The sequence below is a fragment of the Nannospalax galili genome, unplaced genomic scaffold (genome assembly GCF_000622305.1).
Source record: "Nannospalax galili isolate Female #2095 unplaced genomic scaffold, S.galili_v1.0 scaffold1382, whole genome shotgun sequence".
Taxonomy (NCBI): Eukaryota; Metazoa; Chordata; class Mammalia; order Rodentia; family Spalacidae; genus Nannospalax; species Nannospalax galili.
The window spans coordinates 999,983-1,011,198 of record NW_008348397.1 but is presented as its reverse complement, the minus strand read 5'-3'; the positions used below and the strand labels follow the sequence as shown (position 1 = coordinate 1,011,198).

Here is an 11,216-nt window from a genome sequence, read left to right as displayed (position 1 = left end):
ATACCCATTTCCTGTAGTAACCCAACTGCATTGATTTTTTTTTTTTTCCTTCTAGAAAGTCTTTGAAGGCATCTTTAATTATTTCATTAAAGTAACATCTTAAGACATGAAGTTATTAAAGTGGATATGATAAAGTTTCTTAATTCAATGTGTAACTTTTTAAATATTTATTTTTATTTTATGTGTATGAGTGTACTACCTGCATGTATGTGAGTGTACCCTTGTCATGCAAAGCCACAGAGGTCAGAAGAGGACTTTGGATTCCCCTGGAACTGGACTTAAGGACAGTGCGTAGCTGCCATGTCTGTGCTAGGAATTGAACCCAGGTCCTCTGCAAGAACAGTCAGTGCTCTTAACTGCTGAGCCATCTCTACAGCCCCAATGTGTAACTTTTTTAAAAGTTACACAGAGTATGGAACAAAAAAGGGCAAGCCTCACCTTTTTTTCCTGGACATGGTGATGCCTTACTCACCTGTAATCCCAGCATTTAGGAGTATGAGACAGGGGATCATGAGTTTGAGAGGCCAGGTTGGTTGGACTGTATGTGGAGAAGCTATCTACATGTGCATGCATGCACATACACACACACACACAAATAAATAAAATAGTTGAGGGGGACATGTTGTCAAGCATGTTGGAAAAAATGAGCCTCATAAATTGCTGGCAAGAATGTAAACACTAGAGCCAGGTGTGGTGGTGAACAGGTTTAATCCCAGCACTTGGGAAGTAGAGGCAGGTGGATCTCTGTGAGTTCAAGGTCAGCCTGGTCTACATAGTGAGTTCCAGGCCAGATGGGGCTACAGGAAAACGCTGTTTCAATGTTTCAAAAAGACAGAAAAAAAAAAATAAAATAAAATAAGAAAGAAAGAAAGTAACTAACTTAAGGTAGCCAAATATTTTGAACTAGTGTCAAATTTTTTTAGACAAATAAATAATGTTCTCTAAAGTCCAGTATTTTACTTTTTTAGAATTAGGGTCGAACTCAAGGCCTCACACATGCTAGACAATTACCTCTAGCCCCATTTTATTTTATTTTTATTTTATTTTATTTTAGATAGACTCTCTCTTTGTAGCCTTAGGTGTCCTGAGAACTGTCTATGTTGACTAGCCTAGTCTTGAACTTGCATAGATTCTGCCTCTGTCTTCCAAATGTTGGGATTCTGGGCACATGCCCTGCCCGCCCCCACTTTTGGTTGTTTGAGGTGTTTTTTTGAGACAGGATCTCACTGAATTGCCTGGGCTGGCCTCAAACATATGATCTTCCTCCATCAGGGTCCCAAGTAGGGTTACAGACCTCTGCCCAGCTTATTATAAAATCATAAATTTATGCCCTTTTAGCCCTCTGCCCTATTAAAAAGCCTTGTGCCCTGCAGCTGTTTCACATGTATCCTCTTAGGTCTATATGTCTGATAGAATGCTCACATATGTTCATATAGACATATTTCTTTGTTTGTTTGTTTGGTTGGTTGGTTTGGTTTGGTTCGGTTTGGTTTGAGACAGGATCTCCCTATAGCCCTAGCTGACTATGTAGACCAGACTGGCCTTGAACTTAGATCCGCCTGTCTCTGCCTCCAGAGTGCTGGGATTAAAGGCATGAGTCACCATGCCTGGCTCATACAGACATATTTCTAAAAAATGAAAACAAGGGCTGGAGAGGTCTCAGTGGTTAAGAGCACTGGCTGCTCTTGCAGAGGACCTAGATTTGGTTCCCATCACCTGCATGGCAACTTTGTAGCTCCAGTTCCTAGAAATCCAACACCCTCTTTCAGCCTCTGAGGGTGCGCTGCGCACACAAGTGCACTTAGATACATGTAGGCAAAACACATTAATAAATCTGCAGCTGGAGAGATAGCTTAGTAGTTAAGAATGCTAGCTGTTCTTCCAGAGGACCTGGGTTCACTTCCCACTTCCCACATGACATCTGTCTGTAAATTCAGTTCCAGAGGTTCTGATGCCCCCTTCTGGCTTCTGTGGACATTGCATGCACATGGTGCACCTACATATTAAAAGAATGATTTAAACACTGTTTATTGGGACTGGAGAGATGGCTCAGTGGTTAAGAGCACAGACTACTCTTGCAGAGGACCTGGGTTAGGATCCCAGCACCCATACACATGCTGTGCTTATATACATGCAAATAAAACGCTCTATACATATAAAATAAAAATTATATAAATCAAAAAATTCAGAAAACATTACTTATTGACATGTACTAAAGTAGTTTCTAGCTTTTTGACACCATAGATAACTGTTGTGAACATTCTGACAGCCACAACATCACCCAGACTTTCTGCTTCTATAAGATGTGGTTTGTATATTTCTTTTATTCTAATGCTCATTGTCAAATTATCTTTAAAAAATTGTGCCCATTGGGGCTGAGGATGTAGCTCAGTTGGGAGAGTGCTTAGTATCTGAAGCACCCCCAGCATTACATAAACTAGGCATGGCGAAAGGAAGCTCTGAAATTCAAGGTTATCCTTGGCTACATAGTAAGTTCAGGGCCATCCTGGGGTATGTGAAACCCTGCCTCGGGGGGGAGGGGGAGTGTACCCAGAGATATTCCAGTGATGTGAATGGAATCACCTATTTTGTAGTCTTCAAGATCATTCTTTCCTGTCTTTTCTTCCTGTTAAGCCTACTTTCAGGAGTGATAAAGATGAGGTCAGGTATAGTGGCCAGTCTGTAATCCCAGCATTCAAGAAGCAGGATGACAAGTTCAAGGCCTGCCTGGGTTGCATAGAGAAACTGTCTCAAGAAAATAAAATAGATTGAGAAAGGTGAGGTCGACTTTGTTCAATTCTGGGCAGACTAAAGCTAAATCAATGGGTTTTGTTTTGGTTTGTTTGTTTTAACAAATTGTCCATGTCAGCTTTTTTCTTTTTCTTAACTTTTTGCAAAAGCATTCTGCTGGTAAGAGATTGGAGAGTAGAGACTTCTTTTTTTCAGACAGAGTCTCACTGTGCTGGCCCTGCTGTCGTGGAACTTGATAAGTAAACCAGGCTGGCCTTGAACTTGTGGCAGTTCTTTTGCCTCTTCCTCCTGAGTACTGAGATTACAGGTATGAGCTACCATGCCTGGCCTTGAGAGTAGGAATATATTAAAACAGTCACGCAGGGCCTGGTGTGATGGCTTAGAGGACTTGACTTTGATCCCTGGAACCCATATAAAAGTGGAAGGAGAGAAGTGACCCTGTAGTCTTGTCTACACATGTTCACAGAGGCTCAAATATGCTCCCACCCAACTATAAAGTACATTTAAAAATTTAAGATGCAGGCAGGGTCCTTGGACATTTGCAGCCTTGTCACTTACTCTCTTACCATTCTGGGAACCAAACCTTTCACATTTTGGTTATTAGCCTTTAATGGCTGTGCGATCTCTCCAGCTCAATCTTACCATTCTGATCATAGCTTTCCTTAGAAATAACTACGTAAAGGGTTAAGGTGTATAAAGGAAATGACTGTGGTGCAGTCTATGATCCCTAATTTGAAGATGACCAACAGCAGGAAATGCTAATTATGTAGTTTATTGTTTTGACCTGTCACATAAGATACATCATTTCCTCTAACTTTATCCTGCTAACATAATACCAAACAAATAAACAGACTACTTACAGAGTGGTAGAAGGGATTTAGGCACTGAGGTTTTTAATACTAATTTTAGCCAAATTCAGGCTAGAACTAAGTTTTTACTACTCGAATAGAGAGACACAGTGACTGTTTTTGTCAACTCTTCTTAAAAACAACCAAATTCTGTAAAGCCCACATCCAGGTGATGAGTGCAATCACTGGAGTCTTGACATTTAGAAGCCTTTCTAGTACATTGCAGCAACAGAACCGTAATGCTTGAGTGTATGCTTCATGGAGTCTCCAGTGTCTTCACACACCTGACCTCTGCCTTGATGGTAGATGTGTATCTGCTGCACTTTTTCCTTCCCTGCCCTTCCCCCCTCTCAACTCCCTTCCCCTCTTTTTAAGACTGTCTCCCAGTGGCCCCAGCTGGCCTGGAACTTGCAGTGCAGACAAGGCTGTCTTCAATCTCACAGAGATCCACCTGCCTCTGCCTCCCTAGTGCTAGGATTAAAGGCCTGTATCACCACTCCCTTCCCTGTACTTTCTTTTATGAAGTACATTTCACTAAAGGGTTACTGAAGTCTGCTGGGGTGGGTACCTGCAAAGCTTCTTGCTCTGTCTCTTCCCCCAGCCTCCTGTGTAGTAGTTATGTTTATAAAATGACTTACCTTTTTAGTTTTTTGAATGTATTGCCAGCGTGCAAGTGTACCTGTGTCAGTAATGCCTGAGGAGGTCAGAAGAGGATCCCCTGTAACTGGAGTTAAGGAGGATTGTTAGCTGCCATATGGGTGCTGGGAATCAAACTCAGGTTTTCTGTAAGAGCAACCAGTGCTCTTAAACCACTGAGCCACCTCTCCAGCCCCATATTAAATTTTTTGAGGGGGAGTAGAATGTGCAATCAATATTTTTAATTTTATTATTTTTATTTTATGTGTATGAGTGTATTGCCTGCATGTATGTGAGTGCACCCATGTTGTGCAGTCGCGGAGGTCAGAAGAGGGCTTTGGATTCACCTGGAACTGGAGTTAAGGATGGTTCATAGCCACCATGTGGGTGCTGGAAAAAGAGATGAGCTGATAAACTGGGAGACAGAGAAGTGAACAGAAAGGGGGAAGAGAATTGATTGAAAAGCAATAAATTAAAAAGAAAAAAATACGAGGCAGGCAGGGAGAGAAAGTACTACAGCAGCTGTATTAAAATGCTGAAGGCTTATATCTCCATTTTGTTTTATCACGCACTCTACTTTGTACCTTTTCTGAAACAGTATACCCAAAACAAAACTCTTGCTTAAACCACATATCTACTTACCCTTCAGTGTTCCCCATTTGAGTGGGTGGTGCCTTCAGTCAACTAAGTTACTCACAACAGGAAATTATGATGCAGTCCACCAAGCCCTGTCAGATCTAGTGTCCTCTGTATCTCCTATGCGCTACCCTGCTGTAAGCCTCTGTCGATGTTACAGTATCCTTTCTGTGGCATAATGAGCTCAGTAAGGCTTGTGTCTCTCCTGGTGTACACTAGTTCACTGACTTCACCACAAGGTGGCTGTTCCCTCTACTTGGAATGTTCTTTTCCCTCCATCTTGACAGTCCCATGTGTTTTGATCATTCAAGTCCAAAATCTTGTGTCTATTCCTAGGGTAGGCTTCCCATGACCACTCATTATCACTTGGGAGGTAAAGGCAGGAAGATCAGGAGTTAAAAAGGTTATCATTAGCTCCATAGTGAGTTTAAGGTCAGCCTGAGCTACATGAGACACTGTCTCAAACAAAAACCCACAGCAGGCTGGGCATGGTGGCATACGCCTTTAACCCCATCACTCGGGAGGCAGAGGCAGGCAGATCTCTGTGAGTTCAAGGCCAGCCTGGTCTCCATAGTGAATCCAGGACAGCTGGAGCTACAGGGAGACCCTGTCTCAAAAAGACAAAAAAAAAAAAAACCCACAGCGAACAAAAAAACCCGTAAAAAAAAAAAAAAAAAACCCTGTAAATCCAACCTCAAAATTCTATACACCTAAGACCCCTAGACTGAACTTCCTGAAAATTTCTCAAATATCTTACATAGTTTTAATTTATCTCTAGTCCTAGACCATGAAGTAGACATTATTCTGGATTGCCTAGCCACCTGTTTTTGTTTGCAGTTTTTTTTTTTTATTTTTAGATTTTTATTTGTACCAGTGTTTGGATTCCCTGTATGTATAAGACAGAGGGAGATAGAGCTGCCAAGTGGGTGCTGGGAATTGAACCCAATCCTCCAGCCCTTTAGACACCTGGCTTTTTTTTCAGCTAGCATCTTATTGTTGGCCAAACTGCCTATGTAGCTGAGATGACCTTGAACTCCTGGACTTCCTGCCTTCATTTTCCTCTTCCCAAGTGCTAGGATTACAGACATGTGCCCATTATGCTTTGCTTCTGCTGCTCATCATCCTCCTTTTGGGGAGGATGTATGTATGTGTTTCTGGAGATCATACTTGAGGCCTTGAGCATGCTAGGCAATCTCTTTACCCCTGAGGTGTCTCCTAGGCCCTAGAGACACCTGTTTTCATTTTGTTATCTCACCATAATTGTTCACTGGGCTTTTGTTCAGGAATTTTCTTGCCCCTTACTTGTGTTTTGCTGACATTGTAAGACACAGATCAGTTATGTTTACTCACCATGTTGTTCCTGTTTCCAGCTCACTTACCAGCTTCAATCAGTCTCTTATATGGGCCTTTCTATATAGTTGGAGCAAATCAAAATATATCAGAAATCTAAGATGAGCCTGGTAGTACCAGGCTTAGTCTTAGTTACTTAGACGGCTGAGGCAGGAAGATCACAGTTTCAAGGCCTGCTGGGGCTACAGAGTGAGTTCAAAGTCAACCTGAGACCCTGTCTCAAAATCAAAAGTAAAAAGAGGGCTGAGGATATAGCACAGGAGCAGTGCAAGCAAGAGAGCCTAGGTTCAATCCCTCACATTGGGTGGAAACAAAGTACTGAATATGTAAAAAGGTATAAGGGAGTTTCTTATAACAACTCTCTGTTTTTCTTTTTCCTTTTTTTTTTTTTTTTTTGACATGCAACTGTTTAAATCACTGAAAGCACCTTCTACAGTTAGATATCATAGTATACACAGGTAATCCCAGCATACTGGAAGCTGAGGCAGAAAGATCAGAAGTTATGGGTTGCTCTGGCTATCTAGTGAAACCCTATCTTAGAAAGAAAAAAAAAAAAACAGGCTGGAGAGATGGCTCAGCGGTTAAGAGCACTGACTGCTCTTGCAGAGGACTCGGGTTCGATTCCCAGCACCCACATGGTAGCTATGAACCGCCTTAACTCCAGTTCCAGGGGAATCCAAAGCCCTCTTCTGTCCTCTGTGGCTTTGCACGACACGGGTGCACTCACATGCATGCAGGCAATATACTCATACGCATAAAATAAAAATAATAAATAAAAGCCCGGCTTGGTGGTGCACGCCTTTAATCCCAGCACTTGGGAGGCAGAGGCAGGCGGATCTTTGTGAGTTCAAGGCCAGCCTGGTCTACATAGTGAGTTCCAGGACAGCTGGGGCTACAGGGAGACCCTGTCTCAAAAAGACCAAAAAAAAATAATAATAATAATAAATAAAATATTAAAAAGAGAAAAAAAAGACAGCCTGGCTTGGTGGCATATGCCTTTAATCCCAGCATTAGGGAAGGAGGCAGATCTCTGAGAGATGGAGGCCAGCTCAGTCTACATAGTGAGTTCTAGGTCAGCCAGGACTACAAAAAAAAAAAACCCACTAAGCTGGGTATGGTGGCGCAGGCCTTTAATCCTAGTACTGAGGAGGCAGAGGCAGGCGAATCTCTGTGAGTTCAAGGCCAGCTGGGGCTACAGGGAGACCCTGTCTCAAAAAGACCAAAAAGAAACAGTATGAGAGAGAGAACAAGAAAGCAACTTTTACTTCAAAACTAAATATATTTAAAATCATGATACTGGAGGAAGATATAAAGTCCAATGGAATAGAGAGCTCAGAAACATTTCTCTCTCTCTCTCCCTCTCTCTCTCTCTCTCTATATATATATATATATATATATATATATATAAATAAATAAATAAATAAAATCTCCCCCAGTGGTTTCTGACAAGGTGCCAAGACCATTTAATGGGGAACACAAGTGGTGCTGAGAAAACAGTATCCACATGAAAAGAATGGAGTGAAACTGGAGAATATAATTCAATGGCATGCTTAAAGCCCCATGTTTGATCCCATCACATATCACATATGCACACAACGAAGTTAAACCCTTGCCTTACACTGTATCCAAAAACCACCTCAAAATAAATGAAAAATAAATAACAGTCTGGAGAGATGGCTCAACAGTTAAGAGCACTGGTTGTTACAGAGGACCGGAGTTTGGGTCCCAGAATCCACATGGTGGCTAACAACCATTTTTAACTCCAGTTCCAGGGGATCCAAGTCCCCCTTCTGTTTTGGTTTGATTTAGTTTTTGAGACAGGGTGTCCTTGTAGCCATACCTGGCCTAGAATTGCCTATGTAGATCAGGCTAGTCTCAGTTTCAGAGATCTACCTGCCACTGCTTCTGCATCTGCTTTCTGAGTGCTGAGGTTAAAAGTGTGTGCCACCACTCCTGGCCCAACACCTTCTCGCCTCCACCTGCAGTGCAGGACATGGGTATACAGTAGACACTCAGGCAAAATACACACATAAAATAAAAATAAATGAAAAACCTAAAATAAATGAAAAAACCTAAGCGCAAGAGTTAAAATTTTTAGAATAAAGCATAAGGGGAAAGCTTCTTGACTTTGGACCCAGCAATAATTTCTTAATTATGACACCTTTTTTTTGTGTGTGTCTTTTTGAGACAGGGTCTCTCTGTTTCCCTAGCTGTCCTGGAACTCACTATGTAGACCAGGCTGGCCTTGAACTGACAGAGATCGGCCTGCCTCTGCCCCCCCCCCCCAGTGCTGGAATTAAAGGCATGTGCCACCACGCCCGGCAATACCAGTTTTTTCAAGTCATTAGTATAACTGTTAAAACAATAGCCAGGCAGGGTGGCACTTGCCTTTAATCTCAGCACTGGGGAGGCAGAGGCAGGCGGATCTCTGTGAATTCCAGGCCAGCCTGGTCTAAATAGTGAGTTCTAGGCCAACTAGAGCTATAGGGAGACCCTGTCTCAAAAAGACCAAAAAAAAGAATTATAAGTGTTTACAAAGATAGGAAAATTAGAACATTTGTGCAATAGTGGTAGGAGTTTAAAATGGCACAACTGCTGTATAAAACAGTATAATAGTTCTGTAAAAAATTTAAAAGAATTATCCAGTGAGTCAACAAATCTACTTTGAGATATATACTTGAAAATGGGGAGTCAAACAGGTATCTGTATGCTCAGGGTCATAGGAACATAATTCACAATAGACAAATGGTGATATCAACCCAAGTATCCATCAGTGGTTGTACAAAATACGGTATTTTTTTGGTGTTTGGTCTATTAAGTACCAAGAATAGTCATTTACCCAAAGTATAGAATGGTTGTTGCCAAGGGCTGTATGAGAAAGATAATGAGTTATTGTTTCAATATTAGGTTCCAGTTTGGGAAGATAGAATTTTAAGAGATGAATGGTAGTAACGGTTGCTAGCTAAATAATTGAATTGTACAATTAAATATAATTAGTATGGGAACTGGCCCTCAACCACTTTTTTTTAAATTATTTTTATTTTATGTGTATGAGTGTATTGCCTGCATGTATGTGAGTGCACCCATGTGATGCAATGCCTTGGAGATCAGAAGAGGGTATCGGATTCCCCTGGACCTGGAGTTAAGGACGGTTCGTAGCCGCCATGTGGGTGCTGGGAATTGAACCCAGGTCTTCTGCAAGAGCAGTCAGTGCTCTTAACTGCTGAGCCATCTCTCCAGCCCCTCAACTACTTTTTTTTTTAAGAATTTTTTTTGTGTGTGTGTGTGTGTGTGTGTGTGTGTGTGTGTGTGTGTGTATACGTGGATTGCATGCATGTATGCAAGTGCACCCATGTTGTAAAATGCCGGAAGAGGACAGAAGATGGTGTCAGATCCCCTGGAACTGGAGTTAAGGGCTGTTGTTAACCACCCTGTGGGTGCTGAGGTCGGAACCTGGGTCTTCTGCAAGAACAGCCAGGGCTCTTAACCACTGAGCTATCTCTCCAGCCTCTATTTCTATTATTTTTAATTGTTGGTGTATATCTGTGTGGGGGTATGAGCACATGAGCTCAGGTACCCACAGATGCCAGAGGCATTGGATCTCTGGAGCTGGATTTACAGGCAGTTTTGTGCCTCTGGAAATGAATGCTGGTAATCCAACTCCCGGGTCCTCTTGGAGAACAGTTTGTGCTCTTAACCACTAAGCCATCTCTCTAACCCTTTAGGCAGTTTTATGTGGACAATAACATCATTGTAAATTGTTTCCAATTTATTTGTGTTTGTTTGAAAGAACTTAGAACTTCTGCCTCTGGGTGATGGGTGTGTTTGTGATACTGTGTGTGTGATAATGTGTGTACATCATTATTTATAGCCTAAAATCAAGAAAAACTTATTGGGGTTTGAGGGAGGAAGATGAGAGGGTGATGAAGAACTACAGTGAGCAGTGGACAGCACCATAATGAAACCCATTATTTTGTATAAAAACTAAAAAAAAAAAAAAAAATTTGACAAAAACAGAAGTTGGATATGGTGGTTGCATACCTATAATCCCAGCACTCCAGAAGCTAGGACAGGAGGATCATGAGTTCACGCCTGGCCTGAACTACATAATGAGATCCTGTCTCAACTGACAGACAGACAAATTATAAAGTTTGTTCCCTTCTGTTTTCTTTTTAGGATATTTTCTTTCCTGGATGTCGTTACCTTGTGTCGCTGTGCTCAGGTCTCCAGGGTAAGAGTAATTAACATGGTTATAAGGGAATCATTTCCTGACAGTGGGGTTGATAGCCTCTGTAGTAAACAAACCATTTTTTTAAGTGTTTCTTCTGTGTTATATTGCAAAAGATTTTACTTCACTGGTGATTTACGTATCCCATGTTGTTCTGATTGGATTCTACTCTATATACTATTTCTAACATTTGTAACTCTCATTTGGATAGTATGGGCAGGGGACATTTTAAAAATATTTTTTATTGTGTCTTTGAGAATTGCATACAATGTATTTTGATCATATTCAAACCTTCTCCTCCATCTCCACCTCTGCCCAACTCCCCCTGCAGGAGACTTCATGCCCTCTCTTATTTTTATTTTTTTAAAGGCCTATCAATGTAGCTGTGCATGGTGGCACATGCCTTTAATCCCAGCCTGGTCTACATATGAGTTCCAGGCCAGCTGGGGCTACAGGAAAACCCTGTTTCCAAAAAAAAAAAATTAATGCCTATATTTTAAAAGTGAGTTATCCATATAATTGTCTTTTTTGTTTGTTTTCAATGTGATGCTGGAAATATAACTCAGAGTTTAAGAGAGTCTCACACCTTTAATCCCAGCCTCAGGAGGCAAAGCCAGGTGGATCTTTGTGAGTTCAAGGCCAGCCTGGTTTACATAGCAAGTTCTGGCCAGCTGGGGCTCTAGGGAGACACTGATGAAAGAAAAAGAAAGAGAGAGGGAGGGAGGGAGGGAGGGAGGAAGGAAGGGAGGAAGGAAGGAAGGAAGGAA

The 11,216-nt window shown here is 41.7% G+C and overlaps 1 protein-coding gene across 2 annotated transcripts in view; it reads left to right on the top strand.

Moving 5' to 3' along the window:
- Fbxl20 (F-box and leucine rich repeat protein 20) overlaps window positions 1–11,216 on the top strand; it is a 94,120-nt gene that overhangs the window by 54,366 nt on the left and 28,538 nt on the right. For both annotated transcript variants that reach the window (XM_029569447.1, XM_029569448.1), the window contains exon 3: window positions 10,398–10,452. In XM_029569447.1, the coding sequence (XP_029425307.1) occupies window positions 10,398–10,452 (55 nt within the window). The remainder of the gene's footprint in view (window positions 1–10,397; window positions 10,453–11,216) is intronic.